At 50.2% G+C, this 19,701-nt stretch overlaps 1 protein-coding gene across 1 annotated transcript in view; it reads right to left on the bottom strand.

The window, feature by feature from the left end:
- Positions 1 to 19,057, bottom strand: part of mamdc2a (MAM domain containing 2a) — a 38,317-nt gene extending 19,260 nt beyond the window's left edge. The window contains exons 1-6 of the mRNA XM_045695335.1: positions 18,734 to 19,057; positions 18,261 to 18,377; positions 6,791 to 7,041; positions 1,679 to 1,763; positions 1,358 to 1,495; positions 818 to 1,074 (exon numbers count right to left, since the gene is read on the bottom strand). Coding sequence (XP_045551291.1) covers positions 818 to 1,074; positions 1,358 to 1,495; positions 1,679 to 1,763; positions 6,791 to 7,041; positions 18,261 to 18,377; positions 18,734 to 18,764 — 879 coding nt within the window. The 5' untranslated portion in view covers positions 18,765 to 19,057. The remainder of the gene's footprint in view (positions 1 to 817; positions 1,075 to 1,357; positions 1,496 to 1,678; positions 1,764 to 6,790; positions 7,042 to 18,260; positions 18,378 to 18,733) is intronic.
- Positions 19,058 to 19,701: the final 644 nt, after the last annotated feature.

Raw genomic sequence — 19,701 nt, 5'->3', positions numbered from 1 at the left:
TACAACACTACAGCAGCAGCAGAGAACAAGACCAAACATTTCCTTTCTTTTCAATCTATTCTCTTCCAACAAGAGATTCATAGGAGAGGAGGTGAAGGGGGATGGCTGTCTGTGTGAAATGTGGTTGAGAAGGGGGAGGAGGAAGAGAGGAGGAGGAGAGGGAGGACTAGGAGGAGGAGAGGAGAAAGAGGTGAAGGGGGAGGAGGAAGAGAGGAGCAGAGGAGGAGAAGCGGGAGGACTGGGAGGTGGAGAAGCGGGAGGATTGGGAGGAGGAGAAGGGGGATGACTAGGAGGTGGAGGAGAGGAGAAGAAGAGGAGGAGAAGGGGGGAGGACTGGGAAGAGGAGAAGCAGGAGGATTGGAAGGAGGAGGAGGAGGGGAAGAGTCATACAAACTCTTCCCTGAATCTTCTTTGTGGTGTTCTACCCTTGAAGGAACTCACTCAGTCTCTGGCGCTATGACAACACTTCAGTCTCTGGTGCTATGGCAACAGTAATTAATAACACCCTTCTCCTGTCTGGCTATTTATATCTGTCCAGAGAATCCACAGGGAAGAATACTGCACAGACCAAAGATCTCTAGTGTGTGTGTGTGTGTGTGTGTGTGTGTGTGTGTGTGTGTGTGTGTGTGTGTGTGTGTGTGTGTGTGTGTGTGTGTGTGTGTGTGTGTGTGTGTGTGTGTTCTGCCTGCCTGCGTGCGTGCTTGTGTCTGTCTGTCCTTACCCTCTGACCCTTGAACTCTAAGGTGTGTATGGCCAGTACTGACCTCCAGGCATGTGTTTGTTTGTCAAGCAGGTGTGGTGTACTACCCATACTGACCTCCAGGGGGTGTGGGGCCTTAATATCCACGTTGACCAGCCTCCAGGAAGTTGTAGCGTAGACCTCAGGCCTCCAGATCTCCTCGTAGTGTCCCAGCGTGTCTCTAGTGAACACTGAGAAGATGTTCCCTCTCTCCTGGTCCCTCTGGTAGTAGAACGACAGGCAGCCTGACACCGGCGTAGTCGTCATGGGAGACGTCAGCTTAGCCACTTCCTGGAACCGCTTGGCATAGACTGAGTCCACATACATGTAGTGGCCTGGAGAGAAATGAGAGAGGTGAGAGAGGTGAGAGAGGTGAGAGAGGTGAGAGAGGTGAGAGAGGCGAGAGAGGCGAGAGAGGCGAGAGAGGCGAGAGTGGTGAGAGAGGTGACAGAGGCGATGTGTAGAAACATGACAGCAATATTGGGTTATCGTATTGTATAGAACAAAAACTAGTACACATACCACCAATGAACAGAACACACACTCAGGTCAGGCCCCTGGTGTGATCTTTGTGTGTGTGTACCTCTCTGGTTGTTTATGGTGTGTGTGTCTGTGTACCTCTCTGGTTGTTTATGGTGTGGTCATCAGGCAGGTTGGACTGGGGGTCTCTAGCTAGACTCCCTCCAACATACCAGTTGACATTAGGGTTCCAGTGGTTACTGTAGCCACACAGGTGGTGCTCCTCAAAGTTACACTCTGTCAACAACAACAACAACAACCGTTATATCTCTTGGTATAAAAGTCATGAAATCTGCACATGTGCCACGTACAAGACATATTTTTGACTTCAATATTATGTTTTCTAAACATAAACAGGCATTAACCACATGTTGTAAGGCTTAACAGTTGTCTTAACATTCTCCTACCCTGGGAACTGACCTATGCAATAGCCAGGCACGATGTGGATTTCGAAGATCGCCACACTGTTGCCTGCTTCCTCACTGGGTCGACCCTCCAGCAAAAGCTAGGACAAACAGAGAGATAGAGATAGAACGAGAGAAAGGGGGAGGGAAAATGGTGGAAGAGACCAAAAACAAATAAGCCATTATATCAGACAAGCACTGTTATGAAGTTTAGTTTTCAGTAAAACGTCTCCATCTCCAGTGGAGACAGGCGTGGGATGGGGAGTGGAGACAGGCGTGGGATGGGGAGTGGAGACAGGCGTGGGATGGGGAGTGGAGACAGGTGTGGATGGGGAGTGGAGACAGGCGTGAGATGGGGAGTGGAGACAGGCGTGGGATGGGGAGTGGAGACAGGCGTGGGATGGGGAGTGGAGACAGGCGTGGGATGGGTGGTGGAGACAGGTGTGGATGGGGAGTGGAGACAGGTGTGGGATGGGGAGTGGAGACAGGCGTGGGATGGGGAGTGGAGACAGGCGTGGGATGGGGAGGAGACAGGCGTGGATGAGTGGAGACAGGTGTGGGATGGGGAGTGGAGACAGGCGTGGGATGGGGAGTGGAGACAGGTGTGGGATGGAGAGTGGAGACAGGTGAGTATGGGGAGTGGTGTGGGATGGGGAGTGGAGACAGGTGTGGGATGGGGAGTGGAGACAGGTGAGTATGGGGAGTGGAGACAGGTGTGGGATGGGGAGTGGAGACAGGTGTGGGATGGGGAGTGGAGACAGGTGTGGATGGGGAGTGGAGACAGGCGTGGGATGGGGAGTGGAGACAGGTGAGTATGGGGAGTGGTGTGGGATGGGGAATGGAGACAGGTGTGGGATGGGGAGTGGAGACAGGTGTGGGATGGGGAGTGGAGACAGGTGTGGATGGGGAGTGGAGACAGGCGTGGGATGGGGAGTGGAGACAGGTGAGTATGGGGAGTGGTGTGGGATGGGGAATGGAGACAGGTGTGGGATGGGGAGTGGAGACAGGTGTGGGATGGGGAGTGGAGACAGGCGTGGGATGGGGAGTGGAGACAGGCGTGGGATGGGGAGTGGAGACAGGCGTGGGATGGGGAGTGGAGACAGGCGTGGGATGGGGAGTGGAGACAGGTGTGGGATGGGGAGTGGAGACAGGTGAGTATGGGGAGTGGTGTGGGATGGGGAGTGGAGACAGGCGTGGGATGGGGAGTGGAGACAGGCGTGGGATGGGGAGTGGAGACAGGCGTGGGATGGGGAGTGGAGACAGGTGTGGGATGGGGAGTGGAGACAGGTGTGGGATGGGGAGTGGAGACAGGTGAGTATGGGGAGTGGAGACAGGTGAGTATGGGGAGTGGTGTGGGATGGGGAGTGGAGTGGAGACAGGTGTGAGATGGGGAGTGGAGACAGGTGTGGGATGGGGAGTGGAGACAGGAGTGGGATGGGGAGTGGAGACAGGCGTGGGATGGGGAGTGGAGACAGGAGTGGGATGGGGAGTGGAGACAGGTGTGGGATGGGGAGTGGAGACAGGTGAGTATGGGGAGTGGTGTGGGATGGGGAGTGGAGACAGGCGTGGGATGGGGAGTGGAGACAGGTGAGTATGGGGAGTGGTGTGGGATGGGGAGTGGAGACAGGTGTGGGATGGGGAGTGGAGACAGGCGTGGGATGGGGAGTGGAGACAGGCGTGGGATGGGGAGTGGAGACAGGCGTGGGATGGGGAGTGGAGACAGGTGTGGGATGGGGAGTGGAGACAGGTGTGGGATGGGGAGTGGAGACAGGTGTGAGATGGGGAGTGGAGACAGGTGAGTATGGGGAGTGGAGACAGGTGAGTATGGGGAGTGGTGTGGGATGGGGAGTGGAGACAGGTGTGGGATGGGGAGTGGAGACAGGTGTGGGATGGGGAGTGGAGACAGGTGTGGAATGGGGAGTGGAGACAGGCGTGGGATGGGGAGTGGAGACAGGCGTGGGATGGGGAGTGGAGACAGGCGTGGGATGGGGAGTGGAGACAGGTGTGGGATGGGGAGTGAAGACAGGTGAGTATGGGGAGTGGTGTGGGATGGGGAGTGGAGACAGGCGTGGGATGGGGAGTGGAGACAGGCGTGGGATGGGGAGTGGAGACAGGCGTGGGATGGGGAGTGGAGACAGGCGTGGGATGGGGAGTGGAGACAGGTGTGGGATGGGGAGTGGAGACAGGTGTGGGATGGGGAGTGGAGACAGGTGAGTATGGGGAGTGGAGACAGGTGAGTATGGGGAGTGGTGTGGGATGGGGAGTGGAGGAGACAGGTGTGGGATGGGGAGTGGAGACAGGTGTGGGATGGGGAGTGGAGACAGGTGTGGGATGGGGAGTGGAGACAGGCGTGGGATGGGGAGTGGAGACAGGCGTGGGATGGGGAGTGGAGACAGGCGTGGGATGGGGAGTGGAGACAGGTGTGGGATGGGGAGTGGAGACAGGTGTGGGATGGGGAGTGGAGACAGGTGAGTATGGGGAGTGGAGACAGGTGTGGGATGGAGAGTGGAGACAGGTGAGTATGGGGAGTGGTGTGGGATGGGGAGTGGAGACAGGTGTGGGATGGGGAGTGGAGAAAGGTGAGTATGGGGAGTGGAGACAGGTGTGGGATGGGGAGTGGAGACAGGCGTGGGATGGGGAGTGGAGACAGGTGTGGATGGGGAGTGGAGACAGGCGTGGGATGGGGAGTGGAGACAGGTGAGTATGGGGAGTGGTGTGGGATGGGGAATGGAGACAGGTGTGGGATGGGGAGTGGAGACAGGTGTGGGATGGGGAGTGGAGACAGGTGTGGATGGGGAGTGGAGACAGGCGTGGGATGGGGAGTGGAGACAGGTGAGTATGGGGAGTGGTGTGGGATGGGGAATGGAGACAGGTGTGGGATGGGGAGTGGAGACAGGTGTGGGATGGGGAGTGGAGACAGGCGTGGGATGGGGAGTGGAGACAGGCGTGGGATGGGGAGTGGAGACAGGCGTGGGATGGGGAGTGGAGACAGGTGTGGGATGGGGAGTGGAGACAGGTGTGGGATGGGGAGTGGAGACAGGTGAGTATGGGGAGTGGTGTGGGATGGGGAGTGTAGACAGGTGTGGGATGGGGAGTGGAGACAGGCGTGGGATGGGGAGTGGAGACAGGCGTGGGATGGGGAGTGGAGACAGGTGTGGGATGGGGAGTGGAGACAGGTGTGGGATGGGGAGTGGAGACAGGTGAGTATGGGGAGTGGAGACAGGTGAGTATGGGGAGTGGTGTGGGATGGGGAGTGGGTGGAGACAGGTGTGAGATGGGGAGTGGAGACAGGTGTGGGATGGGGAGTGGAGACAGGTGTGGGATGGGGAGTGGAGACAGGCGTGGGATGGGGAGTGGAGACAGGTGTGGGATGGGGAGTGGAGACAGGTGTGGGATGGGGAGTGGAGACAGGTGAGTATGGGGAGTGGTGTGGGATGGGGAGTGGAGACAGGCGTGGGATGGGGAGTGGAGACAGGTGAGTATGGGGAGTGGTGTGGGATGGGGAGTGGAGACAGGTGTGGGATGGGGAGTGGAGACAGGCGTGGGATGGGGAGTGGAGACAGGCGTGGGATGGGGAGTGGAGACAGGCGTGGGATGGGGAGTGGAGACAGGTGTGGGATGGGGAGTGGAGACAGGTGTGGGATGGGGAGTGGAGACAGGTGTGAGATGGGGAGTGGAGACAGGTGAGTATGGGGAGTGGAGACAGGTGAGTATGGGGAGTGGTGTGGGATGGGGAGTGGAGACAGGTGTGGGATGGGGAGTGGAGACAGGTGTGGGATGGGGAGTGGAGACAGGTGTGGAATGGGGAGTGGAGACAGGCGTGGGATGGGGAGTGGAGACAGGCGTGGGATGGGGAGTGGAGACAGGCGTGGGATGGGGAGTGGAGACAGGTGTGGGATGGGGAGTGAAGACAGGTGAGTATGGGGAGTGGTGTGGGATGGGGAGTGGAGACAGGCGTGGGATGGGGAGGGAGACAGGCGGGAGGAGTGGAGACAGGCGTGGGATGGGGAGTGGAGACAGGCGTGGGATGGGGAGTGGAGACAGGTGTGGGATGGGGAGTGGAGACAGGTGAGTATGGGGAGTGGAGACAGGTGAGTATGGGGAGTGGTGTGGGATGGGGAGTGGAGTGGAGACAGGTGTGGGATGGGGAGTGGAGACAGGTGTGGGATGGGGAGTGGAGACAGGTGTGGGATGGGGAGTGGAGACAGGCGTGGGATGGGGAGTGGAGACAGGCGTGGGATGGGGAGTGGAGACAGGCGTGGGATGGGGAGTGGAGACAGGTGTGGGATGGGGAGTGGAGACAGGTGTGGGATGGGGAGTGGAGACAGGTGAGTATGGGGAGTGGTGTGGGATGGGGAGTGGAGACAGGCGTGGGATGGGGAGTGGAGACAGGCGTGGGATGGGGAGTGGAGACAGGCGTGGGATGGGGAGTGGTGACAGGCGTGGGATGGGGAGTGGTGACAGGCGTGGGATGGGGAGTGGAGACAGGCGTGGGATGGGGAGTGGAGACAGGCGTGGGATGGATAGTAGAGACAGGCGTGGGATGGGGAGTGGAGACAGGCGTGGGATGGGGAGTGGAGACAGGCGTGGGATGGGGAGTGGAGACAGGTGTGGGATGGGGACAGTTATAGAATATATATGCTGAACCCCAGTTATATAATATAGAGCCTGAACACCAGTTATAGAATATAGAGCCTGAACCCCAGTTATAGACTATAGAGCCTGAACCCCAGTTATAGACTATAGAGCCTGAACTCCAGTTATAGACTATAGAGCCTGAACCCCAGTTATAGAATATAGAGCCTGAACCCCAGTTATAGAATATAGAGCCTGAACCCCAGTTATAGAATATAGAGCCTGAACCCCAGTTATAGAATATAGAGCCTGAACCCCAGTTATAGAATATAGAGCCTGAACCCCAGTTATAGACTATAGAACCTGAACCCCAGTTATAGACTATAGAGCCTGAACCCCAGTTATAGAATATAGAGCCTGAACTCCAGTTATAGAATATAGAGCCTGAACCCCAGTTATAGAATATAGAGGATGGGTGTTTTGGGGTGTAGTCTGCAAGCTTACCTGCTAGGTGTGTGTGTCTGTGTGCGCATGTGTGTGTGCTTGTGTATACCTGGTATGCGTTGGAGGTGTTTCTCAGGTCAATGCTTGCGATGAGCCAGCTGTCCGAGGGCTTGTCTGCGCCCCACAGTGTGTAGTCAAAGTTGTCTCCGTCCGGTCTGAGGTGCAGCTGCAGAGAGCCGTCTCCAGTAATCTGGTACACCAGCCTCAGACAGCTCCAGTCCAGATGCTCTAACACTGGGCTCACCAGGACAGCCTTCTCCCTCCCGTCGATGAAGGACGAGTCTGCCGTGATGAAACGCCCTGTGGAGAATGAGAAAGGAATAAATAAATAGTGTAGCTTGATATTGAAGTCGTAAATCATTACTTAATATTATTATGTTGATTTCTTCTTAATTTAAAAAAATATATTTTGGTTTGATACGGAGTCAAAGGGGGATATTACTCTGCTGAGGATGTGGGGGAGGAGGGTGTGTGTGTGTGTGTGTGTGTGTGTGTGTGTGTGTGTGTGTGTGTGTGTGTGTGTGTGTGTGTGTGTGTGTGTGTGTGTGTGTGTGTGTGTGTGTGTGTGTGTGTGTGTGTGTGTGTGTGTGTGTGTGTGTGTGTGTGTGTGTGGTCATGCTGTGTAGTTATACAGTGCATCACCTAGTCTAAACAAAAAGTCAAAAATACCATACAAGCACACCAAACCCTGACATCAGCATACGAAAGAAGCTGACTTCAATCAGAGAGTTAATCAGATAAAATCAGCTATGAACCACAGAGTAAGTTCATACAGCATCAAGGACATCGAGTCATTAAGACAAACATAAAACTGTTGGTCGCCGAACCAAGGAGGACGATGGGAATAAAACTCTCTGTACAAAGGGAAAAAGGAGGACTGACAAAAACCAAAGCAATAGAGTCTGGAAACCAAAAATCCTAATGACCCTGGTCACCTTTTCCCCTGCACTGCACCGTGGGTGGCAGGGAGGGAGAGAGAGGAACGAGAGAGAGCTGAGAGATATGATTAAAATCCCACGGCTTAGGGTGAAAAATCATCCGCTTCTTTAAACTGTTTAAAGACAGTTAATAGATGAGATAAATCTTGCTGGAGAGTCAACTCCTTTGTTAAACCCAAATGTTGTTGAGCAATGGCAGGCTGTGCTATGTATCATAAACCATGAGTATGGACTGGATTCTTTTGCTCTCTGTAGAGGAAGCAGATCAGACAAGCCACATGTTCAATAAGCACCAACTGTAGATAAACAATATGGAGATGGCTGTACTGTACTGCTGTAATGAACGTGTCATAAGCAGCAAGTTGGCATGGAGACAGTTGTTGTCTGTAGTATATTATTATAATGGCGTCCGTTACTCTGTCCACTTTTACGACCTGGACCAAACTATATGCTCTGACAGACAGACAGTGGACATGATTCCTTCTAGATACCATGTGGATCATCTCTCTCCCTCTCTCTTCTGTCCTCCCCCCTTTTCAAAGCCCATCTTTCAAAGCCCATCAAAGCCCATCCTTTCCCCTGTTCTTCTCCCTATTTCAACCCCTATCTCTTTCCCTCTCTCTTCTGTCCTCCCCCATGTTCTTCTCCCTATTTCAACCCCTCTCTCTCTCCCTCTCCAAAACAATGCTCTTCCCCTGTCCCGCTACCTCCTAATATAACACCAACACTCCTGAGTTACTCTCTCCCTGTCCCAAAGACAGTCTCCTAATATCAACACTACTGAGTTAGACTCTCCCCCTGTCCCGAAGACAGTCTCCTAATATCAACACTACTGAGTTAGACTCTCTCCCTGTCCCACAGACAGTCTCCTAATATCAACACTACTGAGTTACTCTCTCCCTGTCCCAAAGACAGTCTCCTAGTATCAACACTACTGAGTTAGACTCTCTCCCTGTCCCAAAGACAGTCTCCTAATATCAACAATACTGACTTAGACTCTCTCCCTGTCCCAAAGACAGTCTCCTAATATCAACACTACTGAGTTAGACTCTCTCCCTGTCCCAAAGACAGTCTCCTAATATCAACACTACTGAGTTACTCTCTCCCTGTCCCAAAGACAGTCTCCTAATATCAACACTACTGAGTTAGTCTCCTAATATCTACACTACTGAGTTAGACTCTCTCCCTGTCCCAAAGACAGTCTCCTAATATCAACACTACTGAGTTAGACTCTATCCCTGTCCCAAAGACAGTCTCCTAATATCAACACTACTGAGTTACTCTATCCCTGTCCCAAAGACAGTCTCCTAATATCAACACTACTGAGTTACTCTATCCCTGTCCCAAAGACAGTCTCCTAATATCAACACTACTGAGTTAGACTCTCTCCCTGTCCCAAAGACAGTCTCCTAATATCAACACTCCTGAGTTACTCTCTCCCTGTCCCAAAGACAGTCTCCTAATATCAACACTACTGAGTTAGACTCTCTCCCTGTCCCAAAGACAGTCTCCTAATATCAACACTACTGAGTCACTCCATCCCTGTCCCAGACAGTCTCCTAATATCAACACTACTGAGTTACTCTATCCCTGTCCCAAAGACAGTCTCCTAATATCAACACTACTGAGTTAGACTCTCCCTGTCCCAAAGACAGTCTCCTAATATCAACACTACTGAGTTAGACTCTCCCTGTCCCAAAGACAGTCTCCTAATAGCAACACTATTGAGTTAGACTCTCTCCCTGTCCCAAAGACAGTCTCCTAATATCAACACTACTGAGTTAGACTCTCTCACTGTCCCAAAGACAGTCTCCTAATATCAACACTACTGAGTTACTCTCTCTCCCTGTCCCAAAGACAGTCTCCTAATATCAACACTACTGAGTTAGACTCTCGCCCTGTCCCAAAGACAGTCTCCTAATATCAACACTACTGAGTTAGACTCTCTCCCTGTCCCAAAGACAGTCTCCTAATATCAACACTACTGAGTTACTCTATCCCTGTCCCAAAGACAGTCTCCTAATATCAACACTACTGAGTTACTCTATCCCTGTCCCAAAGACAGTCTCCTAATATCAACACTACTGAGTTAGACTCTCTCCCTGTCCCAAAGACAGTCTCCTAATATCAACACTACTGAGTTAGATTCTCTCCCTGTCCCAAAGACAGTCTCCTAATATCAACACTACTGAGTTAGACTCTCTCCCCCTGTCCCAAAGACAGTCTCCTAATATCAACATACCTGATGAAACCCTATTCCCTACAAAGTGCACTACTTTTGACTAGGGAATGGGTTGTCATTTGGCACACAATCTTAGACTCTTCCCCTAACATCAACACTCCTGACTGATTTATACTGGTCTCCTCAGAAAAGGCCTCAGAGTGATCCTCGAGACTGTAAACAGCTCCACATGTTAAGACCAAAGAGTAAATGAAGAGATATTGCACTGTGCACTGCAGTGTTCAAGCTGGATAACAGAAGGATGGACTCTCTTGGAATAATAAACATCTTTGGTTTCAGCACAAAACTTTTCATTTTTTAAAATATGGAAATAATCATTGGATTGAATGTCTAAATCTTCAAGATAAACACGTCTGTTTGGTTGGCTTGGAGCCTCATCCTAGTCTGTCTGACCAGATGGACATAATCCACGTAACCTGCTTATCTACGGACTACAAACGCCACAAAATCATGGTACCAATATTAGCATTTTTAGCGCATAATATTCATATCATCCAAAAGTATCTAAACTTGATTGTGAAGCTCAACAAAGTCACTTGAACATGATGCAAGAAAAATTGTAATATCGGATCCACGATTTTGTTGCATTTGTGGCACAAATCCCATCCTAGTCCTGGTACCGATATTTGCATTTTCGCACATCATGTTCGACTCATCTAAGTGACTTTGCTGGGCTTCACAATACATTTGAGATACTTTAGGATGATTTGGACAAGATGCGTGAGAAATGCCAATATCGCTACCAGGACTTGGATGTGATTTGTGCCACAAATGATAAAACGCTAGTGCTAGGGAAACTAAACCAAAGCATGGATTGCTGTCAAACCTTGTCAATAGACTGCTTACAGGGTGAGGAGACCAATATGTAATTTAGTAATTTGGGTGAACTATCCATTTAGCACTAATTTTCTGCAGATAAACTTCCTCTGGCCCTGAGCTCTTTAATACGAGGGTGAGAAAGGTCATTTGTAATGTGATACAAGTGATACAAGGGAAAGGGGGGATACCTAGTCAGTTGTACAACTGAATGCCTTCAACTGAAATGTATCTTCCGCCTTTAACACAACCCCTCTGAATCAGAGAGGTGTGGGGTGGGGGGCTGCCTTAATCGACATCCATGCCATCGGCACAGTGGGTTAACCGCCTTCCTCAGGGGCAGAACGACAGATTTTTTACCTTGTCAGCTCGGGGGATTCGATCCAGCAATGTTTCAGTTACTGGCCCAACGCTCCTACCCAGATACATGTTAAAGGTTTAAGCAGGGCATATTTAACCCCACAACACAGACAATGCTGGATGTGGACGACCTATTTACATTTTTGTCATTTAGCAGAAACTCTTATCCAGAGCTCCTTAAGAGTAGCGAGTGCATATATTTTGCTACTGGTCCTCCATGGGAATGGAACCCACAACCCTGGCGCTGCAAGTGTGATGCTCTACCAACTGAGCCACACGCAACCTATGAACCCCAAAGAGCAAAAGGATTTCAGTTACAGAGCTGTTGCATGCTGGGGCCCTAACCTATTAATCTATTATACTGAACTTTAAAACATTGCAGTCCATCTGTTGTATACCAACTGTATGTATGTAAAGAGGAGCGACTAAGGAGTGTGATACCCATGTATGCAGGTCATATATATGAGTTAGTAGCAGCAAGCGAACCCTAATGTAGAGTATGGCTAGCCTCCAAATCCCATTATCAACAGGTTGTGACTTACACACTTTTATTCTGTTTATATTGAGACAAAGCCCTGGGATAACCTCTGACCTCAAAGCCCTGGGACAACCTCTGACCTCAAAGCCCTGGGATAACCTCTGACCTCAAAGCCCTGGGATAACCTCTGATCTCAAAAGCCTGGGTGAACTTTGACCACTGGAGGTCCTCCTGACATGCAGGATCAGAGTCTGGGTGATTGGCTAAGGTCCAGCCGAGTTGTCCTGGTGAACATTACCCTGGTGAGTAATGGAGAGCTTTGTCTCTATGGGTTTAACAAAACAAAGGGTCAGTGTCTGGGTGATTGGTTTCGCTGAGTTATTTGGGTGTGTAAGGGTCCTTTGTGCCTCTGTGGGTTTGATAGACCTATAATATCTCAGCTTTTTTTGATAGACCTTAAGATGTCTGCTTTACCTCCTGACCCCGTATGGAGCGGAAGTAACGAATTACAAATACTCTCGTAAAAGCCGCTCCATGGTCAATCTGTTTTCTACATTGGCCATGCCGCATTTATGGTGATAAGGCCTCTGCAGAAGTCAGGGCATTCATAGAATAGGAAACAAAACGTTTTAGTCCATCCAGGATGGACATATTTCTTTAAAAAAGGATCACATAGACATACATTCTCACATCATAAACATTTAAATTCATACTTATTGTGCTTTGCGGAGCAGCGCAGAGTTGTTGAGCAGAGCTGTTGTGAAGGAAGTTGTCAAGGAAGTGAGTTTGGGTTTATACAGGACCTCCCGCCACCCACCTTCCGTCAACCAATCATGTCAATGCGGAGCCCTCTGCATTGTTACAAAATTTGTGAGGCGCACGGCGATGTGGTGCGAAGCTCAATTTGGCTTCTGCATGCCTCCGGAGGCTCCGCAATTGCGTCACACCCTCCGTACGGAGTCTCCAACCACATTTTTGGATCAAGGCTTTTACTGTAATTGAGTAGCTTTTCTGAGTACATGTACTTTTTTGAGTATTTTTCAAAGTCAGTCATTATACTTTAGGTACTTCGCTACCTTTTTAAAACCATCCATTACACAGTACAATTTTGTAGGCTAATAATAATAATAATAATATTAATAATAAGTACGTAAAGTTTGCGAAAGCCCCTCCGAGCCACAAGAAAACTGCTCATTGTTCTTTAGTCAGTGACCAATCAAATCAAATTTCACGCATCGCAGGCCAATCAACGCAGGCCAATCAAATCAACCTGTGTATACAAACTGAACGATTTTTTAAAAAGGCAGGAATTTAGCTAGCTAGCTAGTTTAGTTCAAGACGTATTGTGTGCTAGCCTCGCTTTCCAAGGATGGCGGAGCTGGCAGTCAACAAAAACTCTGCCTCAAACTTGATTTAACTATGAAAAATGTAGCTATGGATGGCTTAAGCAGTTAGTATTACTAGCTATCTAGTACTCTAACTTGCGTACGTTAGCAAGCTATCCTTGCAGCTAAGTTAGGTACCTGGCTAACCACCACCTGATGATGATAGCTGTTATAGCTAGCACTTTGATGTCAATATGTGTGGTGGTGGCTTGCTAGCTAGCTAGCCATGTAAGTTATCTGGGCTAGCTAACAACATTAGGCTAACATCAGCAAGTGAGCTAGCTAGCTAGGTAGCTAAGTGAACTAGCTAATTAATGTTAGTTAGCTGTGTCAAAACATACAATATTACTGAATTTTAACAATGTACTGTACTTTGTCTGTGTAAAGTAGGATAACGCTCATCTAAAAGCCAGAGACTCAGTTAGTCTAACTGCATATAACTGATTTGAACTGTGTTTATAACTGTGATTTTATCTGTGATTTTAACTGTGATTTTAACTGTGATTATAACTGTGTGAGTCTACACATGTCACAGTTGTCGTAGTGATGAGACCAAAATGCAGCAGGTATGTGTATGCTCATCTTGACGTTTAATAAATTCAAAATGAACACCAAAATAACAAAAGAACGAATGATCAACAAAACAGTCTGGCAAGGCACAAGGCTAAACACAGAATACATGAATATCAAACAGTGCCCAAACACCCCAGAATACTTAAATCAAATGCCCCTTCAACAAACACACCACCCCGAACCACATAAAACGAATACCCTCTGCCACGTCCTGACCAAACTACAATGACAATTAACCCTTATACTGGCCAGGACGTGACAGTACCCCCCCCCCTAAAGGTGCTAACCCCGGAAGCAGCTTAAGAAAAACAAAAACCACAAACAACAACAAAAATCTCCCTAAAGTAAAGGGAGGGAAGGGAGGGTGGCTGCCGTCACCGACGGCACTTGTGCTACACCCCCCCTCCCCAACCCACCTATGCAGGTGGTGGTTCAGGCTCCGGCCTATTGTCCTCCAGAGTGCCGACCGACCCGATCAGCCTCGGACCGTAGGCAGACTCCCCCTGCTCCGGATCATGGGCAGACCTCCACCTCTCCACCCTGTATGCAGACTCAGCAATTAAACAGTTAATCTCTTTAAGTTCTGAATTGTCAGGCTTACTCAGTTCAAGGTTGCTGCTAGACTCCCTTGGGTTTTGGTCATCGGCAGACTCTGGGCAGATGGGCCACTCTGGCTGATCCTGGCCATTGGGGCAGTCTGGCAGCTCCGGGCAGTCGGGCCGCTCTGGCGGCTCCGGGCAGTCGGGCCGCTCTGGCGGCTCCGGGTAGTCTGGCCGCTCTGGCGGCTCCGGGCAGTCTGGCCACTCTGGCGGCTCCGGGCAGTCTGGCCGCTCTGGCGGCTCCGGGCAGTCTGGCCGCTCTGGCGGCTCCTGACTGGCGGGCGGCTCTGGCGACTCCTGACTGGCGGGCGGCTCTGGCGACTCCTGACTGGCGGGCGGCTCTGGCGACTCCTGACTGGCGGGCGGCTCTGGCGACTCCTGACTGACGGGCGGCTCTGGCGACTCCTGACTGACGGGCGGCTCTGGCGACTCCTGACTGACGGGCGGCTCTGGCGACTCCTGACTGACGGGCGGCTCTGGCGACTCCTGACTGACGGGCGGCTCTGGCGACTCCTGACTGACGGGCGGCTCGGGCGACTCCTGACTGACGGGCGGCTCGGGCGACTCCTGACTGACGGGCGGCTCGGGCGACTCCTGACTGACGGGCGGCTCGGGCAACTCCTGACTGACGGGCGGCTCGGGCAACTCCTGACTGACGGGCAGCTCGGGCGACTCTTGACTGACGGGCAGCTCGGGCGACTCTTGACTGGGATGACGCACTTCAAGCCTGGTGCGTGGTGCTGGTACTGGACGTATCAGCCTGGGAACACGCACCTCAGAGCTAGTGCGGGGAGCGGGAACAGGACGAGTCAGACTGGGCTGACGCACTAAAAGCCCGATGCGTGGCGCTGGTACTGGAGGTATCGGCTTGGGAACACGCACCTCCAGGCTAGTGCGGGGAGCGGGAACAGGACGAGTCGGACTGGGCTGACGAACTGGATGCCTGGTGCGTGGTGCTGGTATTATCTTCACTAGACAGCTAGCACGCACCTCAGGACTATTAATAAACGCTACTCCAGGTGATAACATTAGGACACGCTCTGTAGGGCAGAATGTCGTGCCTAAAACACCAACACAGTAGCTCTCTCATCCTTTTCTCCTCCAATTTTCCCATCAACTCCCTTATAGTCTCTGTTTCTCTTTCCTCCACTTTTCCCCTCACTAGCTCTGGTTCCATCCTCGGCTCCGCCGATCTGTCCGTGTGCCCCCCCCCAGAAAAATTATTGGGGCTGCCTCTCCGGTTTAAACGCCAGTCGCGTTCCTCGGCAGCGTTCCGATCCTCACCGAATTCCCCTTGCTCCTTCCTCTGCTGCTTGGTCCTGGTTTGGTGGGAGATTCTGTCACAGTTGTCGTAGTGATGAGACCAAAACGCAGCAGGTATGTGTATGCTCATCTTGACGTTTAATAAATTCAAAATGAACACCAAAATAACAAAAGAACGAACGATCAACAAAACAGTCTGGCAAGGCACAAGGCTAAACACAGAACACATGAATATCAAACAGTGCCCAAACACCCCGGAATACTTAAATCAAATTGCCCTTCAACAAACACACCACCCCGAACCACATAAAACGAATACCCTCTGCCACGTCCTGACCAAACTCCAATGACAATTAACCCTTATACTGGCCAGGACGTGACAACACAATAGGTACACCTTAGCCAAAAGGCCGGCGGACGGTGATATTTAGTGTTTTCATCGTACTGTCCAAACACATTGTATACTGACGGCAATATACTTGGTTATAGTTGTGAATGTGAAGCCAAGTGGATGATCGCCCAGTCGTATGAAGAAAGAATACATACAGTAAGATGAAAGAAAGGATGATTTTACTTTATCTTTGTCCTCATTTCACATACTGACCACCCAGAGGGACACAAATTATTCTCTGTCCCTAACAGTTTAACACTCATGGTCCGGATTCCCAAAAAGCATCTTAAAGGAGAAGTTTACTCAAAATCCTGAAACTCCCAAGTGATTCCATACATTAAACCTATACTGAACAAACTATAAACGCAACATGGAACAGTTTCTATGATGTTACTGAGTTACAGTTCATATAAGAAAATCAGTCAATTGAAATAAATTCATTAGGTCCTAATCTTTGGATTTCACATGACTGGGAATACTGCATCTGTTGGTCACAGAAACCTTAAAAAGAAAAAGGTAGGGGCGTGGATCAGAAAACCAGTCAGTATCTGGAGTGACCTGGTTTATTTTTATTTTTTGGTAAGCCGGGCCTGGTCCCTGTCTGATCCAGTGTTGCTGTGGAAACCAAACAAAAAACACAGCCGTCGTGGCTCAGTCTTTTGGTTTTATGACTGTATTTACCGACCCAGTGGGAGGAACGAAACCGCTGGCTGGCCCACCACGATTCACAAGCCACTGAGTCCGACTTCGCCAAGGTTGTGTCGGTTCGCCGTCAGGGGACTGTAGACCCATGTTTGGCAGTTATTCCATTCTCTCGGCTACATGGTCTGCTCGGTTTTCTGTCAGCCAGGGACTGCTCTTGTAACGCCTCAGCCGTTCAGTGTGAAGGTTTCTGTTGTTCAACCACTTCAAAGTCTAAACCCTGCTGGATGTCTCCTGCAGGGTTGACAGATGGGCCCACCCAGCACTTCCCAGAGTGAAACTAGCTGCAGACACACTATAACTGCATCCCAAATCACACATGCAGCCTATAGTGTCAGTCAGGCCATCTGGTTTGGCAAGCAGCGATGGCACAGAGACGCTAGGCTACAACACCAACACTTATTTTTAGAGGGGGTAACGTCAACTCCAGAGACAGATTATTATAAACCAGGAGCCCTTGTTGTTGAAGGCTGCTTCTGTCCTCAAGAGCTGCAGAGAGAGAGAGAGCCCAGAGACTAATTTAATGTAATGTTAGAGTTGTCCAGTGGGAAACAGAAAGCCTGCTGGGAGTGAAGTCTTACTGTAGAGAATGTGTGGCTTGGCATCAGGAGCTGGTGGTGACATACAGCACATCTCTCACCTCAACTGCTTCTTTAACTCTCTCTCTCCCTTCTCTCTCTCCCTTCTCTCTCTCTCCCTGTCTCTGTATTCCCCCCTTCTCTCTCTCTCTCTCCCCCGTCTCTGTATTCCCGCTCTCTTTCCTTCTCTCTCTCTCTCTCTCTCCCCCTGTCTCTGTATCCCCCCCTCCCTCTCTTTCACCAGACAGTTATTTTCTGTTTGGCTGAATTTATGCAGCAATAAGCCTTAGAGACCATTAGCAAACCTTTCCATTGATAGCTGGCCATTACTTCCTCTGGGTTGAAAGAAGTTTATGAAAAGTAGCACAGTGTCAGAAGTGCTACTTGCTGGTCTCCCTCCAATCAGTGTCCCTCAAATAATGGACTGGTCCTACTTTTTGCAGTCTAAACTTTTGATGAACGTTTGTATGGAACAATTTGCAGCTCCCTATAGGCCAACTGGATGAATAGACATAATTACAATTCTGTGTCTGTCTCACCCCCTACACATATTCATCTCTGTTTCTTCCCTATCTTTCCTCTCTCTCTCCCTCTCTCTGTCCCTCTCTCACTCCTTCTCTCTCTCTGTGTCCCCACTCTCTCTCTCTGTCCCACTCTCTCTCTCTGCCCCCCACTCTCTCTATTTCTCTGCCCCCTCTCTGTCCCTCTCTCTCTGCCCCCCATCTCTCTCTCTCTGCCCCCATCTCTCTCTCTGCCCCCCCACTCTCTCTATTTCTCTGCCCCCCCCTCTCTGTCCCTCTCTCTGTCCCTCTCTCTCTCTCTCTGCCCCCCCCACTTTCTCTATTTCTCTGCCCCCCCTCGCTCTATCTCTCTGACTTTTTTAGTTCTCCCCCATCCCTCTTAAAGAGGCCCTCCTAATGTAACCATTCATGCATAAAGAGACAGGCTCATGGTCAAAAACAGTATGGACAGACGATAGACAGACACAATGTATATACTTGCTGCTCTGACCATCGTTACCATCTAGCCTGTATATTGTCCTGATAATGTAAAAGTAGCCCTGCAAAATCTCAAAACATGTTGATGTCAATGAAGACAACCTGTAACTGAAGGGCAGCATGACGTTTCTCCCTTCCGTTCTATATTTGCATTTTGTGTTACAGCATTGATTACAGAGTAAGTGAGTGGTCCAACCTTCCTCGTTCCTGGTCCATCTGGCATAGGCAAGGTCGGAGGTGTAATCGCATGTACCGGTATCGAAGCTACAGGAGCCGGGTAACAGCTGCTGCTGCGCCCCAACAAGCACAGGGACTGGAGGACAAGGAGAGGAAGAACAATATTTACAGCTATACAGCTTTTGGTACGCGTAGGCCATTGGCTTGCTGCAAAAGGTGTGGGCTTATGTTTTATATCATGCACACAGCTAGTGATTCTTCCAAGGCAGAGCATGCTGAACTACAATAAATAATTCATTTAAACTGTCATGAGCGTCTACTGTGCCCAGAAAGAAAAACTCAAAACGAACGGAATCAGAACTTGAAGAGGAAATCAAATAGACTATGTGGCACGGACACAGCCAACATGAGTGTCAGAAAAATAACGGTGCAACTTCTTTGATTAACTTTGAAAATAATGTTGAAAAAAGAAGAAAAGAGGCTGCAACTTACCCAGAAAAACGAGATGGTAAATGCTGTTCATATTGAGGCTGCAGCGAGACTCATTAACTTCTCACTCGTAGATTCCAGAGGGGATACCACCACAAAACGACGCGATCTTTCTTCTGGACTGCCAAACTCGTCTACAGTTCAAGTTCAACCACCAACTCTCACAGCAAAAGGGCAGGAGCAGTCGCTCATCTGTTACCGGTCCGTTTACATGGCTTAATCCAACTTGGAAAGACGCTTGGCACTCGGGGCGGGAGAGGTGGATAGAGGAGAAGAGGAGAGGAGGAGAGTGACAGTAATGCAGTCCAGATTCTAACGGCGAGTGGACGCATCGCCACAGGGAATGTGTAGGCTACTCCGCCTCCTGCATCTCTAACTAGCGCTGTGGATGAAATCACAGGCATTCCACATCATACAGCTCCGGCCCAAATAACCCCCTCCTTTCAGAAGTAGTCATACTTTATGTTACACTTCATTAAGTTGCATAGATACTATGTAGCCTCATTTTATTTATTAGTTTCATTCCAAGTAATTGCTTAGGATTTGTTCCGGGGAGCTTGTGAGAATAACATTGATGGATACACAGAAACGGTGGCTTCGTTTCAAACTCAAAGTTGACAGCTCTCGGCACTAAACCCCCAGGCCTATGCCCTTAGGGGAATCCCCGCGGCCCTATTTGTCGTCGGGCCAAGTGATTAGCCAAGCAAGGGAAGTTTATAACTTAAGCCCCTCAGCCCTCGTTTTTAATGGCGTTTGCGGGTGTACAATTATGTTCACTTCGGGCCTGAAACGCCCCATAAATCAATTCGCGATGATTGTTCATCCGCTAAGAAAAGTCTACCAAAACGTAAAACCTCAACATTAATATGTAGTCAACATACAATTGTAAGTAAAAACGAATGTAAATAATTTTGAAATTGAATATGTAAACATTACACCTACATCACCTGATGGCACACTACCTGGTACCT

Source organism: Salmo salar, chromosome ssa15 (genome assembly GCF_905237065.1).
Source record: "Salmo salar chromosome ssa15, Ssal_v3.1, whole genome shotgun sequence".
NCBI classification, from domain to species: Eukaryota; Metazoa; Chordata; class Actinopteri; order Salmoniformes; family Salmonidae; genus Salmo; species Salmo salar.
The sequence above is the reverse complement of the archived record's forward strand: the minus strand, read 5'-3'. Positions and strand labels throughout refer to the sequence as shown.